At 45.0% G+C, this 21375-nt stretch overlaps 1 protein-coding gene and 1 pseudogene across 1 annotated transcript; one reads left to right on the top strand and one right to left on the bottom strand.

The window, feature by feature from the left end:
• Positions 1–12898: 12898 nt before the first annotated feature.
• On the bottom strand, positions 12899–13376 carry LOC124698098 (anaphase-promoting complex subunit 11). The gene has a single exon (XM_047230620.1). It carries the CDS (start codon positions 13374–13376, stop codon positions 13122–13124), a length of 255 nt encoding a protein of 84 aa, XP_047086576.1. The 3' UTR covers positions 12899–13121.
• Positions 13377–16594: 3218 nt separating this feature from the next.
• LOC124704787 lies at positions 16595–16725 on the top strand (annotated as a pseudogene).
• The last annotated feature ends 4650 nt before the right edge of the window (positions 16726–21375 follow it).

Genomic DNA, 21375 nt, shown 5'->3' on the forward strand with positions numbered 1-21375 from the left:
ACACCTTATAGGCAGGGTATATAATGGTGCCCATGCTGAAAAATGTGAGGTGGACTTGGTCCAACCTGACCCTCTCTGCACCCTGGCAATCCCCTCTCACCTCACCAAGTCCATCAGCACCAGTGCCACTCCTCCACTTGCCCTCAGTAACCATGGCATGACCATGCCACGGCATGGCATGGCCACACCATGCCCCTCTCTCCCCTCTCACCTCAGTGCAACATCACCATGTCTGGCAGTCTCCTCTCACCATCCTGGACACGCCCGTACCCTCCCTCGACCAAGACGACGCACACACACGCCAGCACAGACACGCCCAGCATGCTCCAGCGACGCCATGCTGCGCACGGTCGCGACGCCAGAGCGCGCCAGAGCGCCGCGTCACCCCGTCAGCACCGACCCCGCCTCGCCATCAGCGCCCGTGTGTGGCTTCACCTCAGCACCAGGACGTCTCCAGACGCCACCACGAGCTCGCCCGCGCCTGGTCACCGTCGAGGAGGACGACGACGTCCGCCACAGTAGCCCTGGACGCGTGACTCGCCCCACTGTTCTTGACCACCGAACACTGCTCCGAGGTTACCGTGACGCTCCCTGAGTCTGCCTGAACACGACCATGCCCTCGCCCACGCCGTTGATCGCCTGCAGCACCACCTCGCCATCGTCACCGTGACCACCCGCCGCTCCTCGAGGCCACTATAAAAGGAGCCCTCCGCTCCCCAAATTGAGCACGCCACTCGCTTCTCCCCCTCACACAGACTCTCCTCGACCATTCCCCTCGCTCAATTAGCCACCACATCGCTCCAATTGCAAGGTCTCCGCCGCCGCCAGTACACGGAGTCCGCCGGAGAAGGAGGCCACCCTAGGCGACGCAACTGCTTCCAGGCGCTTCCCCATCGACGACAACGTTGCGGCGCACACCTCCGACGATCGCCGGAGCTCCGACGGCCGCTCCGACCCCCTACCGCCGCCGCCAGTGAGTCCCTCTCTCGCCGGAGACGAAGCCCTCCCTCGACCGTGCGATCGTGTTCTAATCGCACGGCTGTTACTCCTCGTACCGCTTCGGGCGCCAAGTCTCGCTGACAGGTGGCCCTCGCCCGTCAGACGGCCTGCTCGCGCTGGACGCGAAGTGGGCCGGCCCAGTTTCCTTTTTCCTCTGCAGCCCAGTTATTTTCCCGCGCCAGCCCATCGATTCAAATTCGAATTTTCCAGATAAATAGAATATACAATCTGATGCTGACTTTGAAATTTAATAGAGACAAATCCACTCAGCCAAATTTTACAAACTTTATATATTTGGAAACCTTAGGAAATTATCTATACCATGCCACTGGATTGAACCCTAGATCTATTATAGAATTTAAATAAGAAAATAATCAAGGCAGGGACTTTTCTGCATTAGAATAATTATTAAAAATCAACCAAACATGCTTTTAAGATAATTCCAACTCCTATAATTCACATTTCACTTATACAAATTGTTTCTACAAAAATATGCCATGCTTACTGTGTATGATCATGGCCTAGTTAAATAAAAGGACTTTATGGCTATTTCTAGTCAAGGATATTGTCCCAAAATATTAAATAAATCATATGGGAATATTTTCTTCCATTTAAATCTTGTCATGAGCAATCCAATATGAGGTGAAGACTCTGGTCATAAAAATCTCATATGGTTTGTTGATGATATTAAATCATTACCATGTTAGAATTAAATGGTATGAGGTACTCACCTCATTTAAATCATTTTCTTAAAATGCTAAGTGTGAAGAGGTTGACTTGAGTCAACCTAGGTCACATATTATGCATAAGAGAAATTAAATCTTAGTAAGATAATGAGAGGAAATTATTTCTCTGAATAATTCAAGGTAACATTCAAGATTAGTATGAGAGGAAATTATTTTTCTTAATCAATAAGAAAAACACATCCACCAATAAAATAGTGATATGTGATGCTAGTATAAGTTGTGTAAATCCTGAGTGGGACTAGTTAGCAAATTTGTTTGGTATGATGATTGTGTACCCCGTATTCGTATTTTAGACGCTAGTACCGAGGAGTATCCGGAGGAGGAGGAGGTCTACTGTCAAGGAGAAGAAGACCACTTTGACCAGTTTCCCAACCAAGGCAAGATAATACTCTTGCAAAGTGCTAGCTCATCCTGAGCCAAGCACCACCCAGTTACTTTATATTATGAGCCTACTTCCCAGTTTTATTTTTAAGTTTTACTTACTGTTATTCTGTACTGTTGAATTATATTTCAATAGGGTTAATGTTAGATTAGTACAAGAGTATCAAAGTTAGCCTAGAAGCAAAGCAAATTACTTAGCACCCCTCATCCTTAGATGCTAGTGCTGAATTAAAAATGACTACTCTAGATGGGAACATGTGTGGTGAAGTAATGATGATAAAGATTATGAAATGACTTTTGAAGGTGAATATGACCAAGAGAAGATAGTGATTTTTGATTAAAAACTAATATTGGTTTGGATGCGATACCTTTCCAATTATTGAGTACCCCCACAATACCTGATTATGGGTAAGGGCTTAACTAGAAGTTTATGTATCTTAGTATGAGTTCCCTCCGAACACACATCATAGGGGTTATGCCGAGGCTGCCTCCGTTGTTGAGAAATGATGTGAAGTGAATTGTACGGCCAAGCCTCGTGCGGTTCCCAGGTTGACGGTTGGTCTTCACCGGGAGGCCAAGCTCATGGGGAGAGGTGCTCATACTAGGGTTAGTAAATGAAAGGTTATGGTTGATGATCCGCGTACCGTGTTACGATGATTCGGGAAATCCCGACGGATGAAATCAAATGTTGTGGCACAAGTGTGCAACCTCTGCAGAGTGTAAATCTATTCGAATAGCCGTGTCCACGGTTACGGACGGTTGGAAAGGCCATACATTTTCCAGTATTAGAATTTGATCATGTTGATGATATGAAGGGTGAATGGTGACTTTAATATATTGAAAACACAACAGAGTTGTGGGAATGACACTAATGTTCCCACTTGAGTTAGTTAGCACATGAATAAGTCTTTAGCAAATACTTGTGAACTAAAATTGGCTTTATGCAAATAAACTAGAGCTTAGCACCCCCCCCTACTAGAAATGTTAGCACTTACACTAGTATTAGTTTGCAAGTACATAAAGTACTCACGGCTGTGTCCCTGGCTATTCCAATGGCCAGACTATGAAGAGGAGCAGCGATACGAGGAGGACGGTCCGCGAGGAAGTCTACCACAACTAGGAGTCTACTAACGTCAAGCGTTGGCCTCGTGGACTTTAGAGTCCTTGTATCTTACGCTTCCGCTATGAACTTGTGTTTGTTCGTTGATCGGTTCGTTGATCGTTAGATCAACTATTTGTGTAATATGGATCATGTGATTCCAATTTGTAAGACTTTATGAGTTGTAATGAATGATGACTGTGATACTTAACTATTATGCCTCGCAACAACAATATTCCTGGGATTGCGATGTATGACATAATAGGCATCCGGACTTAAAAATCCGGGTGTTGACATAACGCAGCATCGGAAATGGTTCCGTAAGCGGCCACGACGATCATGGCTCCCATGTCTACAAAGTGTTATAGTCATGGAGATCAAAGTACCTATTGAACCTTGTAGATATGGTTTACTTTGTGATCAAATAAATGATTTGTGGACAAAGGATTGTTTTTGAACAATGATAAACCAAACTACATACAAAGAAGTTATGATGGGCCCTGACTCCGTTAAAATGGCTATGCGCCATGAAATCCAAGATAGGTGAATACTTTTGAAAGTAAATGGATCTATAAAATTGATGGACTTGGATGGAATATCCTTGAAGAAGCTCGACTTGTCGAAAAGTTGTTTACGACAAAGTTCAAAAAGTTGACTACGATAAGATTAGATCTTCCGTAGCAATGCTTATAGTCTATATGGATTATTCTAGTAATCGCTACATATTTCTTTTATGAGATATGATAGTAGGATGGCAGAAATACATTCCTTACCAGAAGTGTGTATGAAGGATGTATACTAGATACAAACCAAGAGTTTTGCTAGTCCGTGGAATACTTGAAAGGTATACAAACTTCGCTGGATGAAGTAAGTATCACGGAGTTGGAATCTTCACCGGATGAAATAATCAAAGAGTTTTGATTTCATCAGAAACGATGAAGATGCTTACATTTGCAAGAAATTAAGTGGGAGCGCTGAGACATAGTTATAATATTATATGTGGATGACATATCATTGATTATAAATGATGTAATTATATACTTGATGTTTTTAAAAGGTTTCATTGAGAATTAACTTCAATGAAAGGATATGGACTGAAACATATTTAGTGTCAAGATCTATGAAGATAGATTGAAACACATAATAAGTTTAAGTCAAATTACATAGAATGAATATTGAAATAGTTCAATATAAAAATATTAAGAAGGTGTTCTTTTCCATGTGAAGGTTTAATAATACTTGAGTGTATTTGACACTCAATGAGTAAAAACACACGAGTGATTTTAGATCACGAATAATATGTACAAAATTAGATGTCATGTGCTCTAAAGTGTTACGAGTATATACCAGAATGATTCATGTAATGATCATTGGACAACAGTAAGAATATCCCGGAGTGCTTTAGAAGAACCAAGATATATATATAGTTTTGTATGGGTAATGACAAATAAATCGATGTAAAACTATTTCTTTTTTCTGGAGTAACAACTAGAGCATCCCTACCAGATAATAAAACTATTTTTTGAGATTCAAGAGATAAATTCTCCCTAGGAATCTCAGCATCTACTGAATCACTCCTAGGTGAAAGTAAGCTATGATGATTTATCTCTACCCTACCATTAGCACTAATAGCAGAAATATCAACACCAACATTTCTAGCCAAAGATTCAAGATAATCAACATCAAGAGACTGAAAAGCATTAGACAATATTATACCTTTCATCTTCTTGTTAGGTTCCTCCAGGTTACTCCTCTTCTTATACTCAATAACTTTCTTCATGACGTTCATGGAGTTGTCCACCCTAGAGCTTTGTCTAGTAGCTTGCACAGGTCCCCAAGCCTTCTTCTTCCTCCCTTTGTCCTTGTTAACTTTTGTTGGAGATATGCCCAAGAGGCAATAATAAATTAGTTATTGTTATATCTTAGTGTTCATGATAAATGTTTACATCCCATGCTATAATTGTATTAACCAAAACATTGATACATGTGTGTTATGTAAACAAAAGGAGTCCCTAGTAAGCCTCTTGTATAACTAGCTTGTTGATTAATAGATGATCATGGTTTCGTGATCATGGACATTGGATGTTGTTAATAACAAGGTTATGTCATTGGGTGAATGATATAATGGACATACACCCAAAATAAGCATAGCATAAGATCAAGTCATTAAGTTCAAATTGCTATAAGCTTTCGATACAGTTACCTAGTCCTTTGACCATGAGATCATGTAAATCACTTATACCGGAAGGGTACTTTGATTACATCAAATTCCACTGCGTAAATGGGTGGTTATAAAGATGGGATTAAGTATTCGGAAAGTATGAGCTGAGGCATATGGATCAAGAGTGGGATTTGTCCATCTCGATGACGGATAGATATAATCTGGGCCCTCTCGGTGAAATGATATCTAATTAGCTTGCAAGCATGTGACTGGTTCACAAGGGATATCATATCACGGTACGAGTAAAGAGTACTTATCGGTAACGAGGTTGAACTAGGTATGGAGATACCGACGATCAAACTTCGGATAAGTAAAATATCGCGTGACAAAGGGAATCGGTATCGTATGTGAATGGTTCTTTCGATCACGAAGTCATCGTTGAATATGTGGGAGCTATTATGGATCTCCTGGTCCCGCTATTAGTTATTGATCGGAGAGGAGTGTCAATCATGTCCACATAGTTCTCGAACCGTAAGGTGACACACTTAAGGTTTGATGTCGTTTTAAGTAGATATGGAATATGGAATGAAGTTCGAATATTGTTCAGAGTCTCGGATAGGATCCAGGACATCACGAGGAGTTCCGGAATGGTCCGGAGAATAAGATTCATATATAGGAAGTCACTTTCCAAGTTTGGAAATGATCCGGTGTATTTATGGAAGGCACTAGAATGTTCTAGAACCTTCCGGAAGAAATCACTATGGAAGGTGGAGTCCCGGTGGGACTCCACTAACCCTAACTTGCCAACCAAGTGGGAGGGTGGAGTCCATGGTGGACTCCACCTCCTTGGCCGGCCACTAAAGGGGGAAAGGGAGAAGTCCTTGTCCCTCTAGGTTTCGTCCATATGGAAGTTTTTGAATTGGGGTCTAATTCAAACTTTTGGGGCAAACCCTAGGGATTCCACCTATATAATGAGGAGGAGAGGGGGGGCTGCCCACACTCTTGGCCGCACCACCAAAGGGGGCTCCCTGGCTGGCGCCCTAGCCACCCCCTCTCTCCCAAACCCTAGCCTCTCTCCTCCTCCATCTTCTCCCACAACGCTTACGGCGAAGCCCTGCTGGAGATCTCCACCACCACCGTCACCACGCCGTCGTGCTGGCGGGATTCCGAGGAGGATCTACTACATCCGCTGCCCGCTGGAACGGGGAGGAGGACGTCGTCATCAACACCGAACGTGTGACCGAGTACGGAGGTGCTGCCCAACTGTGGCACCGTCAAGATCTTCTACGCGCTTTTGCAAGCGGCAAGTGATCGACTACATCCACAACGAGATCTAATCTCATAGGCTTTGGAAATCTTCGAGGGTTAGTCTCATGATGTTCTCGTTGCTACCATCTTCTAGATTGGATCTTGGCTTGTTATTCGTTCTTGCGGTAGGAATTTTTTTGTTTTCTATGCTACGAATCCCAACAACTTTGTCCATCTCCTCCTCTTTGTCAGGCTTCTCCAGATTGGGAAGGAATTCATCTGGTAGATCAGCTTCAAGATCATCCACCTTCATATCCAAAGTCTCCATGCCACACTTCTGGTGATCAGCAAGAATCCCTTGTTCCTCCAAGAGGAAGGTCTGAACTTCTTCCCCCACTGCATCTTCAGAGCAACTGCCACCACTTTTCCAGATAAACCTACCATCCTCACCAACACAACCATTCTTGAGTAGCAAATCATACACCTCTGCACCACTGACATACTCCTTGACCTCTTCACCTTCAGCAACAAGTCTTCTCACCACAGACCCAGAGCAGGAAGCACCAGGAGACATCACAGTGGAATTAGCAGTAGCATTCCCTGCTGCATTGCTCCTATCAGTCTCCATACCATCCTGCCTTTCACCAGCTTGCCCCTCATTCCCATGCTCATCATTTCCATCAGAAGGAGGGGGAGGTGGAGGAGGAGGGTCCTCAGCCACCCCCATAACAGGCTCTCCTTCTGCTTCAAACAACAATTGATGAAATTTTCCTTGAAAATGGAACAACCTGCCAGCAGGAATTCTGGTGAAGTATCTACACTTTATCTTGACCCTAACCACATCAGCACAGTCTTTGAACACACTCATCCAATCTATTTCCTCTAAAATGCCACACACAGAAACAACTTGAGTAATACAATTCCATTCACACCATGGAGGTTGTAAGCCATGGATTTTCATCCAAGTCTCTTGCATGACTGCTACAGGATCTGGATCATCAACCCAAGCTTCCACTTTAACCCAGACACCAGGTTTTGTCAGACCAAACCTTGGGTAGCCAATCACCTGGTCCACTGGAAGGTGTGGGGGAAATTTGACCAGATAAGACCATTGTGTGAGCTCTCTGATCTGCCAAGGCCAATTTGTTCTGTAAATCCCAGCAAACTCTTTAGCTAGCTCAGCCTTAGTGATGTTACCCTCCTCTATCAACACCAAGCCACAGTTCTTGGTAGTAGCCACAGGATTCACCACCACATCAGGGATCTCAATGTGAAAAAATCCCAAGCCATTAGTTGCACTTCCAATATACTTAGCTACTTGAGGAGGCCTCTTGATAACAGGACAACCTTCAACAGCATGATTAGTTGCCTTGCAGATGAAGCAGATAGCCTTCTTATCACATGACTGCTTGAAATGTCCAGGTTCTCCACAACCAAGACATATAGTATCCACATAAGACATCTGATTTGGTATCACTTGAGCAGTTTCTCCACTCCCCCCACTTTTCTTCTTCTGCATCTACTTGGTAACTCCATTCTTTCCTTTAGCAGCATTCACACCCTCAGAATTCTGGTTGTTCTGAGAGAAATCTTCAAAATTTGGTGCTATCCACTGGTTGGATGGATACCCAAACTGCTGTGGAGGGAATTGAGGGTATGCTCCCTGGAAGGCCCAAGGAGGGGGCATCCCTCCAGGCACAAATCCATAAGGTTGAGGAGGGAAAGGGAAGCCACCTTGATTTTGCTGGAAATCTTGGAATGGCTGTTGCTGTTGCTGCTGGGGATTCTGTTGGAACTGATTGTTGTGTTGCTGTCGATTCCAGCTATCTCCTCTTCCCCCACCAGATCCTCTCCCTCTGTTTCTTCCACCACGGCCACGGTCCCATGAGCAACTCCTCCACCTCTAGATCTATAATCTCACACTCTTCAGCCCCCAAGTAGCATAGGGCTGGTCTCTCTGGTGGCAATGGCGGCGGAGGGGGAGGACTGCGAACCCTAGGGAGCATATGAGGGTTTACGTGAATTACATACAGTAACCTGAAATGGCTTTGGGGCGAACACAATTGTTCTCAATTCTTCGTTGGTGAAGCATTGAATTGAATTTGGGAACTACTGAACATTCTCACGTGTAAATCAATGAACAGTGATTTGTGTGTTTGTGAGTCAATTGGCAGTTTCCCGTCCGGCGTTGGACAAGGTCCTCTTGTGGTAACTCTGTTCGCATGTCTTCTTTGCTAGAGTCTCATTTATAATTGCTTGGAGTGATATTGTACTTTTGTATCCGAGTGTTATACTTTTCCCATTATACATTCATCTGTAACCGGACGTACCAATTTGAACTGAACATTTTTTTTTGTCTCGGATCGAGCACTTGGTATATACTTTTGGTATTCCTATACTTTGCTAAATGGTACCGCATCGGCATAAAGCGATGAAAGATTTCTAACATGCTAGGTAGAGCTTTCTCGTATGGATGGTTGATATAGAGTGAATATATAGATTTAATAGTTATCCTCTCGTAATTATCCACAAGAAGTGGACATGCCCGATAATGGAAACTCCTTTCGTATCGGTGTTGATCATTTGCACACTTCAGAAAGATATCATTAGCATGCTACTGGATACACCAAAAGCTGATAGCACAACTTTATGAGGATCCTGCTCTTATGAAGTGTTTCAACAATTTTTAGAATTAACAATGTGCTACTTAAGTATAAGCTTGCTGGTGATAACTATATTAAATGTGATTTAGTGCTACATCTTGGATTGCTTTCGAAGGCTTTCAGAGTAGATTGCCATACTGATGTTTGGTTAGGTTCTTGTCCTAGCATTGTTGTTTAGGTATTAAACCATGACCGAGTTGTAGCCCCAATTGCTTAACATATTCCACTTTTTTACCCGCAAAAAAAGGATGCAACTTTACATCGTATAATTAGCAACTAGCATGTATATAATTGGCTTTGAGTTTGTTTAAGAACTTGTAGTTCAAATAAATGTCTGTAGTTTTGGTTTAAATGCTTGACCAGATTGATGTCCTCACTGAAACTATTTAGGGTGGCTTTGATTGTGCATGCGCTTTTCGTTGGGAGGCTATTGTAATTAAATAATTTTGTTAAACTGCATTAGACAGAAACAAGTTTATGACGTGCAATGCACGTGTCTCTTACTAGTACCTATAATGGAACAATTCTTACATTCGATAATACGATGTTTGTATTATGACATCTTGTATATAAGTATAGGAACTAGGGCATATCTAGCTAAATAACACTGCACACTGCTAATCAAGATGGTCAAATAATACTTCTATTACAATTGACAGAAAAGATGCAAAACAAACTCCTAGTCAAAGATCTTCAAGAAGCATTGTCAATTGTCTATTTATTCTATAGTGAGGAACAAATCAAAATATACACTGCTTGCCTTTAAGAATAATAAAACAAACTATTTCCATGAGTTCATGCTATTTCCCAGATGTTAAGAATATGGCCACAAACTTTCTTTCATTAGTGTATTGCACTATGTTTCTGAATAAAAATGCTCACGGTTGCTCTTCTAAATAAAAATGCCACAACTGCTAGTGCTTGTTGACTGAGTTTTTTCCTAAATCATAAGACAAGGCCCCCAAGGAGTAACATCCATACAGTGTGGACCCAGAATTCCTAAAGGAACCAACAGTGACACACATACATATAACTGTAAAGCCTCTAAAAAATGTTACTCCCTCCGTCGCGTAAAAGATGTCTCAGATTTGTCTAAATTTGCATGTATATAGACACTATTTAGTACCTAGATAAATCCGAATTTAGACAAATCTGAGACATCCTTTCTGTGATGGAGGGAGTAGAAGTTATCCAATATGTATATGCAAGCCAATATATGTAGATTAAAGCTAGATAGCAAAGAAGCTAGGGTATTTCTAAGCACTAACAACCAAAATATTGCTTACCGAACATTCAATTTGCTTCTTACTTTAATGGATTATTTTATTTGTGATTTAACCCAAACATCCAGTTTCTTCTATGCTCACATTATTCAGTTATATAACTTCAATAAGTATAATGCCCATGCAGAGTAGTGAAGAAGGTGGCAGACTTGGAACTGATTATTACATTGACATCTTACATAATACATATAAGTCGGAACTAAGGCATTTCTGGCTAAATAACACTTCACACTGCTAGTCAAGATGGGAATTAATATTTTTAATTGATCTGAAAAAATGCAAAAGAAAGTAATAAACTCCTAGTCAAAGATCTTCAAAACGTTGTCTATTTATTCTATAGAGAGGACCAAATCAAAATATATGCCACTTGCCTTTAAGAAAAATAAATCAAACTAATGCCATGAGTTGACACTATTTCTCAGATGTTAAGAATATGGCCACAAATGTTCTTTTATTACCATATTGCGATATGTCACTAAACCAACACCTCCATAAACACTACCAACTGAAGGTCAAATGTCTGTAATATAGTTCAACTGCCTATTCAAAACACTACAGGCTACAATTGTCAAGTCACCATTTTTCCAACATATAGATATCTAAAGAAAACCCTTTTTGAGGAACTAAAAATTCTGAAACTAGAATCATATGCACAGAACATAGGATGCACCAACATGCCCATTTGTGTTACATGCTCGATATACTTCTTTTGGGAGAGGGAAACAACATTCCAGCTAAAAAAAAACCCAAATTTCTGAAGGAACCAACTTATTTTTCAAGAAAACACACAGACTGTGTGTTTCTTTTCAATGAAAAGGAGAGGGTTACATGCCTCCTAGGAGGTGAGTTACAACATTTGTTGCAAGACTCAGTGGACGTCCCAGGTGGATGGGATGATCACTCTGAGGCCAGCAGCTCCAGCTTTCGCCCAGAGCGCTGCCCCCTCCCTAATTCTATCTTGAAACAGGGCTACTGATGGCTGGTCATTGTCACACATATATAAACTTATGACATACATATAAACTGTAAACGCCTCTAAAAAATGCTAGACGTTGTCCAATATGTATATGCAAGTCAATCTGTGCAGATTAAAGCTAGATAGCAAAGAAAGTGGGGTATTTGTAAACACTAGAAACCCAAAAAGTATTTAACATAGTAGCATTCTAAGCATTCAATTTGCTTCAATTGATTATGTTATTTATGATTTAACCCATGAATAGCAATGTATTATTCAATGACATACCTAATACCTTTAATAAGTAATAGTGTAATACTCATGTAGAGTAGTGAGGAAGGTGGCCGATTTGGAACTGGTTCTTACATTCGACAATTCAATGTTTTTATTAATGCCATTTTGCATATAAGTAGGAACTAGGGAATATCTGGCTAAATAACACTACACACTGCTAGTTAATATAGGCAAATAATAATTTTATTACAACTGATCAGAAGAAATGCAAAACAAACTCCTAGTCAAAGATCTTCAAGAAGCAATACCAATTGCCTATTTATTCTATAGTGAGGAACAAATCAAACATAAGCTACTTGCCTTTTAGAATAATAAAACAAACTACTGCCTTGAGTTGATGCTATTTTTCAGATGTTACGAATATGGCCACAATCTTTCTTTGATTACAGTATTGCACTATGTCACTAAACTATCACCCATGCGCACTAGAAACTAAAGGTTAAATACATATAATATAGTTCACCTGCCAATTCAAATCACTACAGGCTCCAATGTTCAAGTCACCATTCATCCAACATATAGATATCTAAAGAAGATGCCTTTTGCGGACCTAAAAGTTCTCAAACTAGAATTATATCCACAAAATAGAGGATGCACCAACATGCCCACTTGTCTATGCTAGATATACTTCTTTTGGGAGAGGGAAACAACACCCTTCATATAACCGGCCCGGTTACAACCTCTGTCACAAAGAACTTTACAATGTTCATAATACTTTATTCATATGGCCAGTGTATAGTAAAATAAATTAGATGAACTAAAGCATAATAGCTCATTACTTGTTCGCCTAAAAAATGCTTGACCTCATATAATAAAGTCCAAGTCGTTGACGATATCTACTAGCATTAATTGGCACAAGATACAATCACCCAGTGTAACTTGCACCCATGCTATACTTTTCAAGTTGCCGAGCAAGATAATAACTTAAAACCTGCTAATACATGCAGACCAAGCGATTTGCTATAACCTGCTACTTGTCATATATCTACAGTATATACTATCCAGCTAGAGTCGAATTACTAAACATCATATGTAAGAAAATTTGTCACAATCTCAGGCTGCTTAGAACTTTCAAATTTAATCATTGCATTTGCTCGGTCAGAAACTTGGAAAGACACAATAGCTGTGGCTCACGGCCTCACAGTTTGACTTAAATGATGCCGATCCTCCTGATTTCCAGAAACTACTACAGAACCCTTACAAGACAACATAACTACATTCCAGCTTAAAACCCATTCCAGCTTTATATGAGCTAAGAACACACCTGGTGCTGACATACTTTGACATGCCAATTAGCCCTTGAACTGCCACTCTCTACGGCACATGGGGCAAAGGGGGGTTGATGTTTGAGAGTTCACCCACTTGAGTATGCAGTGAAGATGGAAAGCATGATTGCAGGCACCCCAAATGAGTGGGCAATCATCACCAGGGAACTTACAATCAGGGCAGCAGCCATCAAATGCCATCCTGCATATGCCACATGTCTCATCTTGGGCGTCCCATGTCCAAGAAGCCACCGCATGCCACTGAAGAATCTTAACCTTCATTTCTGTTACGTGATGCAAAGAAAGTCATGAGAACATGCAGTAATTGCCACTTATTGGGCAGCTATCAAGAGGGAATAAAGCAGCCAGGAGGAAAGAAACTTACTAGATTATTAAATGGTCTAAAAGAACACATGTATTAGCTTTAATGTCTTCAATTTTATGGGTAAGGTTGCAGGTAAAGATTGGTAGCTACAAGGATACAAGTCAATAACAGAGTAGACCATCCGAATGGCTCAAAACTCGCAGCTAGTAGCATTCAGAATGCGAAACGCTCGGCACATTTTCTCACGGTATGCAGGGGCAGGCTCTTAACACATGACAGGAATACAGTGGACACCCAGATAATATGGAAAATGAACTGTGCTCAACACCTGGGCAGCAAATCCTATGGGTCCAACTGGGATCGATCTTGTACGCTGGAGAAGAACCTAATGGATCCCATATATGGATGGATGGATGGATTTGAATGGCCCAAGGAGGACGACGCCATGTTCGACCTGGGATGGATTGGCCTTGAATCAAGAGAGATAGAATTGAAGTGTTGGGGGAAAACTTTCAAGAAGAGGAAGAACTCTATATAGGTACATTGTTTTTGTATTGATACAAACCAAATATTTTGGTAGAATTAATGGATACTGGTCCCATTCAGTTACAGAATGAAGGAATTTCAAAAGAAACATAAATTATAGAGTTCGTTACAATGATGAGGGAGAGAAGGAAGCAAGTTGGTGCACTAACAGGAAACCACTGTAGATGTTCGCACTCAAAGCATCCCCGACCACTTTGCCTAACGCCTGCACAACGACCGTTGAAGCCCCGGCCTAACCCTCCCCCGGGTGGCGGCGCCGCGCCACTCCGGGGAGTCCCTCCGGCCCGGCCATCCAGCCTCCTCCAGCCCCTCCCTCCCCTCGCCGCCGCCGCCAGAGGTGTCGCCGGGCGAAGCCCGTGCGGCATGGCGGCGGCGGGGGTTGCAGATGGGCGCGATCATGGGGGGTGGGGGCGGCGCTCTTGATCCTTCTGGTGGTGGTGGTGCGCGGCGTCGGCGGCCGGAAGAGGCGAGGCGGCGGCGGTGGTGGCGTGGCCGGATCTTGGCCTTGGGGCCTGGAGGCGGCCGGCTGCTGCGCCTTCTCCTCCGTGCGACGGGATGCTACGTCCGCATCACATGGAAGCCGGGGCGGCGGCCCCGGGCATGGCGGCGGCGACCTCCTCCCCGGAGGTGGACGGCCTCGTTGGGATCTGGGGCGGGGGATCTTGGGATCCCACACAGATCTCCGGCAGTGAAGATCCAGTCGACGACGAGTTTCGGGTGACGGGGCAGCCGGTGAAAACCGTGCTTCGCTCTTGGGCTTGGCGGACGATGGCGGCGTCGCTTGGCGTCGTTACCTTGTCGAAGGCATCTTCTTTGCTTGTCTCGTCACTCCACTCGGCGAGTTGGAGATGTGCGGCTGCCGGTGAAAATCGTGCTCCGACCCCGTTCGTGGCGGGCGATGGCGACGTTACGCGTCGTTACCTTCTTGAAGACATCGCCGTCGCAACCTGCATCTACTCACTCGTGCTGCTCCGGGGGAAACCCTAGATCTGGGTCTCCCGGATCGGACGATGGCGGCGCTACCTGCGTCGTTCTACCTCTTGGGGCATCGTCTTTGGAGCAGCTGTTGGATGTTGGCGGATGTTGGTGGAGTGGCATTCATCTACCACATTGTTGGCGTTGAGTCTCAGTGGCATGGTGCTGCAGGGTATCGACGACGGATGCGGGATGATGTATGCATGCAGGATGGTGGAGCCATCTGGCGTCATGGTGGCATCGACGGCAGGTCTTGCAAGGTTAATGCGAGGATCTCTTGAATATGGAGTCGAGGAAGACGGCGGTAGCAACTTCTGTGGCGTGTGCGTTGGCGTGCGCTGAGAGTCTGCTCGACTGGATGTGCTTCTCACCTGCTATTGGGCGGTTTGGGAAGGCATTTGGTTTTTTGGATGATGTGAGTTGGTGTATTGTTACCCCCTTCATCGTACTGTAGGTTTAGTGAGGCGGCTTCGAGGTTGATCTTTTGTATTGTTCTTGTAAGATTTTGTGAATAATCTAATAAAAAAAGCCGTGTGCATCCTTTGGATGCAGAAGCTGGGGTGATATATCCCCCATTTCGAGGAAAAAAATGCATCTAGTATGGGACGAAAACCTATTAGAACGATTGTTCAGAAGTTTCAGAACTACGAAGGAAACAAAGTAACTAACTTGGAAGCAAAAGTAACAATGAAAGTAGGAATCATTGAAGGAGTGGAACAGTGGTGGTGGCTGTGGCGAAAGTGGTTGGGCAAGCCAACAAATCCATCCGCAGCTCAAACTTAACCCTCTGCAATCGATCCTTCTCCTTTAGTTGACCTTTTTTTTATCTTACATCTTCTTTATCCTAGCTCAACCGAGGCAAGTGCCTCTTCGCCATCTCCATACCTGGTTAGGCACACAGCGAATAACGAAATCCCAGCACCATAGCATGGAAATCCATAAGGAGAAGCCCCAGAACAAGCCTGTTAACCGCTATTTACTCGAAGGGCCGTAAGGGAGGACGCCCGTTACTTGAGCAGGCCATTTCCTCGAACACCTTGTGCCCATGAGCTCCAAGTGGGTACTGATGTTGTCCATAAGACGAACGCCACGCAGCAGCGCTTTCAGTGGCCGAGGTATCCCATGAATCCATGATCCATGTCGTCCGTACGCACTCACACACAGACCAGCACACGCTCGATTTCAGGGTTAGGATGCGTTGGGGGATTTTGAAGTTGCTGCGGTCCCGGCGAACTTGGGTTCGGCTATCACCGGAAGTTAGGGTTAGGGTAGAGGCTCCGTACCTTTATGGGGGGAAATGGAGGAGGTGCTCGCCGTTAACAGGCCGCCGCCGACCCGTCGTCGTCGCCGCTGCCTGCTTCGCCTCCTAGTCGCTCGGGTCTGTGTGTGTATGTCTTTTTTTTTTCCTGTGAAGGGGTGAGAGCCTGAGAGGCCAAGGGGTGCGTAAAGCATGGGCCAAAAGTTGTGTAAGCGGCCCGCGGCACTGATCCTGGGCCAAACTTTGGGGCCTAGCTGAGCTGACGAAGCGCTGTGAGTTGTGGCGCTGCTGCTCGGATGAGACCCGGGACAATAGTCCCACCTCGCTAGGGGAAGGAAGAGTCGCCAGGGTAGCTGGCTACATAAGAGAGCGAGGGTGCGCAGGAGGAAAGCACGCAGCTGCGTGGTGAGCACAAAGCGAACTATTCTTTCGCCTTTTACTAAAGAATACCGTGTGCACGCCACACTAAGCGTGCACACGAAGCAGCATACGCTAATTTTTGGAGGATGTCACCTCTTTGCGTGGACCCCATCAATTCTAATTATCAAATCTTAACCAGTAAAAGTACATTTTATGCAGTTTGTATGTATAGTCTGAAGAATATTTCCAGCGATTGTTTCTCTTATCTGTTTCAAATGACGTTCTAAAATCGATCTAAGTGTAGCATTTGTTTAAGTGACGTCCTTAGAGCATCTCCAGCCGCGTCTCCCAAACCGCGCCGGATTGAGCGTTTGGGGGACGTGTTTTGTTTGTGCCGCGTTTGGGGGACGTCGCTCCCCAGCCGCGTCCCCCAAACGCCGCCCCCAAACATTAAAAGTATTTTTTTTTGGCTAGAAAGAAACTATTTAATAATATTCAAATCGGTTGAACATGAACAAATTATATATAAAACTTCGAAAAAATATAATTAAATACATATAAACTATCTACTTCTTCTTCTTTCTCGATGGCCCCGCCTCGCCGTCGTCATCGCGGTGGCGCTTCCTGCTCGTCACCTCTTCCGAAGAGGCGGTGTCGGCGCTCGACGCGTCGTCGTCGCCGGTGCTCGTCGCCTTGGCCTTGGCGGCCTTGGCCTTGGCCTTGGCCTTGGCCTTGGCGGCCCTGTCCTTGGCAGCCTTCGCCTTGGCCGCCTTCGCCTTCGCACGGGCCACCGCCGCCGCCGCGGCCTCGCTCTCTTCTTCCTCCTCCTCCCAGCCCGGCCATTCGTCCTCGGCCGTCAGGCGGCGGCGGGGAATCGTCGCCGGCTGCTCGGCGTCCTGTCTTTGTCCCACCAATGGCGCCGGCCGACGAGGCTTTCCCTCGGCCTGGAGGTGTCGGACGGGAGGCCGGGAGATGTAGCTCATCGTCGGCCGGAGGCTTGGATGAATGACGGCGTACGTACGGGTCTTATTGAGCGCGGATGAACGGCGGCGCGAAGTCGAAGAGAGCGGCGGTTGCTCTTCCGAGGAGTCGGCGCTTCATTCGGCGGGGTTGGCGCGTCGTCGACGCGGTTGCCAATGCGACGGTTCCGCTTCTGTCCAGCCGCACCGTCGCTACGTATGTGGCGGTTGAGCGTCCGAGCCGGCGACGGGTCGGCCCCGCGCCTCCTCGCCTCTCATTTCGTTGTGTCCGGCGTGCCCGGTGCGTCCCCTGTGGGACGGGGACGGGCTCGGGACGCCGGACACCGTATCGGGCCGCGCCGGACAAAAAAGGCCTTTGGGGCGCGCGGCTGGAGCGATTTTTTGTCCGGCGCGCCCCAAATCCCTTTGGGGGATGGTTTGGGGGACGCGACTGGAGATGCTCTTACGCAGGCATGGACAAGTGACACATGCTGCATCTGGCCTAAAATTTCAGCACGCCAGAAGCGCATCGCCGCTACCAACTTCCAGGCGAGGGGACAACTCATTCCAGATGCGACGCATCGTCTCTTTCCGCGCATCTTGTCATGTGATCAGCCAGACTTGCCGGAGTAGAAGGAATCTTCCGTGTGTGTATTTATTTCATCCAAATGGAAATGCAGCGTCCTCTGGTCAATGAACCTGATCTCGCTGCTTTAGTTACAGCTTAGTTTACTGATGGAGGAAATTCTTTGAAGGACGCAGCTAAAATCTGTCCGCATCCATGGGGAATATGAAAATGACACGTAAAGGGTTCACGGGCTCCAGCATCTGCAAACTCTGGCGCAAACGGATCGAGCTGTCCGCAGCAAACCATTTCGAGCCTAATAAATTTAGCCTGCAAATAGGTCGCCGCAAACAGCGTTCGTGTCCGTCCTCCTCTTCTACTCCCGGGACCTGTTCGCCAGTGGCACAAAAATTACTCATATAAATCACACCCTTCTCTTTGCGTGAATCCTAACGCAGTGTTGCAGCCTATCCAACATGTCGCTGTTGTCGGTACCTTCCGACCGGACGCTGCTCGCAGGAGGCTAGGACTGCTCCAGGCGTCGCCGCGCGTGCATGCCGGCATCGGGACAAGTAAGTTCATTGTTCGCTGCCTCGAAAACCGGCCAGTTGTTGGGCCATTTGTGCGGCCAAGTTAGAAGTACAAACATGGACCTGTTCGGCCATTTGCCCCATGGATATTGCCTAGTGACATCTAAAGGTATAATTGCCACACCCCCATGGGCGCCTCGCAGCGTATCCACGCTAGCAACCTGTCACGCGCTCGTAGGGGGGCCAGCCCGCGCCGTTGGATCTGGGGACAAGCCCCGCGTCAATCCAGGCCGCTCGTCCCTGGAACAAAACAGACGCGGACGAAAACCTAGCCCCAAGCCCAATCCCCTCGCTTCCTCCTCCCCAATCGGTTGGCCTCCTCCTCCCCCAATCGCGCCCGTCCCGTCGCCGCCGCCGCTGCCCCCGCGTTCATCCCAACCGTGCCTCGTTTCGTCGCCGCCGCCGACTCTTCTCCGTCGAGGAAGCGGGCGAGGAGCATGACGAGGAGGCGTGCGGAAAGGGCGCCACCAGGTCGTCGACAAGCGCCCCCCGCTCTCAGCGCCGTCCGCCTGCGCGTCTTGGCGAGAGGAGGGCGCCGCCGTTACGAGCACGACCAGGCGGCGCGCATCGTTGCGCGCGGGGAGGACGGGCCAGGCCGTCGACGAGCGTATGGAGGCAGGGCTCCGCCAGCGCGTCAATGTTGCCTCGTCACCGAATGGAAGGAGGACTACGAGGGGTCTTCTTCTACACGTTCTTATTAATCTCAGGTTTGCATCTGGACATCCTCTCCTTCTCCTTTCTGCTTGATATCCCGTTCAGATCTGAGGAGCTCATGTTCTTCGCAGTGTTTTGGAGAGGTTGGGGGCATGGCTGCTGCAGATACGGAATTTCCTTGAAGGATGCTTTTTTTCCTTTTGGTTTTACACGTAATCATCAATCTATATCTGTGTACTGTATTTAGTTCTTGCTGATATAGGGGTGAGATTGCAGGTGTTTGCAGCATGGTTTTTGTCATTTTGTCACACAAGAGAAGCCTAGCCCAAGCCTCACAAATCCCTGGTCACTTGAGATAAGGTATTTTTCTTGGATTTTTCCATTTTTGAACATCATTATGTTCAAGAAGGGGGAAGTACATCTGGAATATGTGAAATACCAGTTTATTACTTTCATCCATAACTCCAGGAGATATGTTAATGTTTGGAATTTGGAGAAGAGGCCTTTTTTGCTTGGTTCTTATGCAATTCATATATGTTGATGCACTTTTTAATCTTTTTGGTTCCAAACCTGCATATCTAATGCCTCCAAGAATATCTCAAGTGATATGTAGCTATTTTTATGTCTGTATGTTGAGGTGGTTAAGAATTAAACTGATGCTCTGCTTGCAGATGGTATGCAACATACGCACTATGAGTATGTTGTTTCTTGAATCCGGTGGTGTGGTGCGGTACGTTGATTCAGCCCCACCGTGTCACCTGAATGGATTGGATTCTTTGGTTGTCATTAGGTTCGGGGCTTGGACCTCATTGTTCAGCTTGAATTTAAGTCGGGCCAACTTGATGAATTGCTCGTGGGAATGGTTCAGGTTCATACTTGCACACACAATCCTCTTGCTTGCTATATATATCTCAGATATGAGGTACCCATGTTCTTCCCCTTTTTGCAACGCAATTCATCTAATGTGTTCCGGTTAGAGATTGGAGGGGGGCATGGCTGATTCAGGTACGGGTTGTCCATACACGGAAGCTTCATCGATGTGTCCAGTAACAATCCAATCATTTTTTAGAATCCATGTTGTAAAGTCTGTGAACAGTTCTGATCATGCGGAAAATTGTCTCTTAGTAACCAATTATGTTGCTATTTTCATAATTTATTCAGCTTTACCACAGGTTCAAACCGGACATGTCTTCACTTGCTACATAATTTATTTAGTTATTGGTGCCAGTTACTAAAACTTTTTGCCTTTTCTAGGACAATTGTGTGTCCGTTACTTCCTCGGACGGGGGAAATTTAGTTTCAAAGATACTTGGAGGGCCGAGGAACTTAAACGAGTCCTGGCACATATATTGAAGATCTGTTGCCTAAGTATGAGGTAAATCTCTCTTGAACTATTTTCCTTGAGTGGCATAATATAATAGTCTTACATTTTGGTCTCTGCATTACTTTTCAGTTGCTTGCACTAATGTTGGATTCTTTTTCTCTCATAAGTAGAATATATAGTACAACAGCCTCATATTCTGTTTTCTGCATTACTTTGTTATCTCCACAATCTGCCAATGTTGATAGAATGATTCTTATGTAGAAACAATGAATAGTTTGTTGTACTGAATTTCTCGGTTTTTGTTGTCATTTGCTTAAAATGTGTGTATCTGAAAGGAGTGCACATACATGGGTTTCAGCCTTTCAGTAGAGAGAACCTCAGATTTAATTTCTACGGTAATAATTGCTTTACCGAGGTGTCATAAATAATCTTAAATAAATATGCCACTTTACTTGCATGTTTTATTAATTATATTGTAGTATAACTATCCTAATTGTCTATACCACTTTTACAATATAAATCTGCACTGAAACAAGTATTTTTTCCTTATTACATGACATCTATTAATTGATACTGAGTATACAGGAATATTCAATATTCATCCAAGCTATAAGTGTTCTATTTTGTTTCCTAGACAAATGGTTGGATGTCAGGTAATATGAAAATTGTACCTTGATTTTTTGTTACAAGTCATCGATTGTTATAATGTTGTAGGTAGGTAGAGT

Source organism: Lolium rigidum, chromosome 3 (genome assembly GCF_022539505.1).
Source record: "Lolium rigidum isolate FL_2022 chromosome 3, APGP_CSIRO_Lrig_0.1, whole genome shotgun sequence".
Taxonomy (NCBI): domain Eukaryota; kingdom Viridiplantae; phylum Streptophyta; class Magnoliopsida; order Poales; family Poaceae; genus Lolium; species Lolium rigidum.

What these genes read in the sequence shown, in the direction of transcription:
- LOC124698098 (XM_047230620.1), bottom strand. Translation starts at nt 13,376, where the DNA reads ATGAAGGTTAAGATTCTTCAGTGGCATGCGGTGGCTTCTTGGACATGG.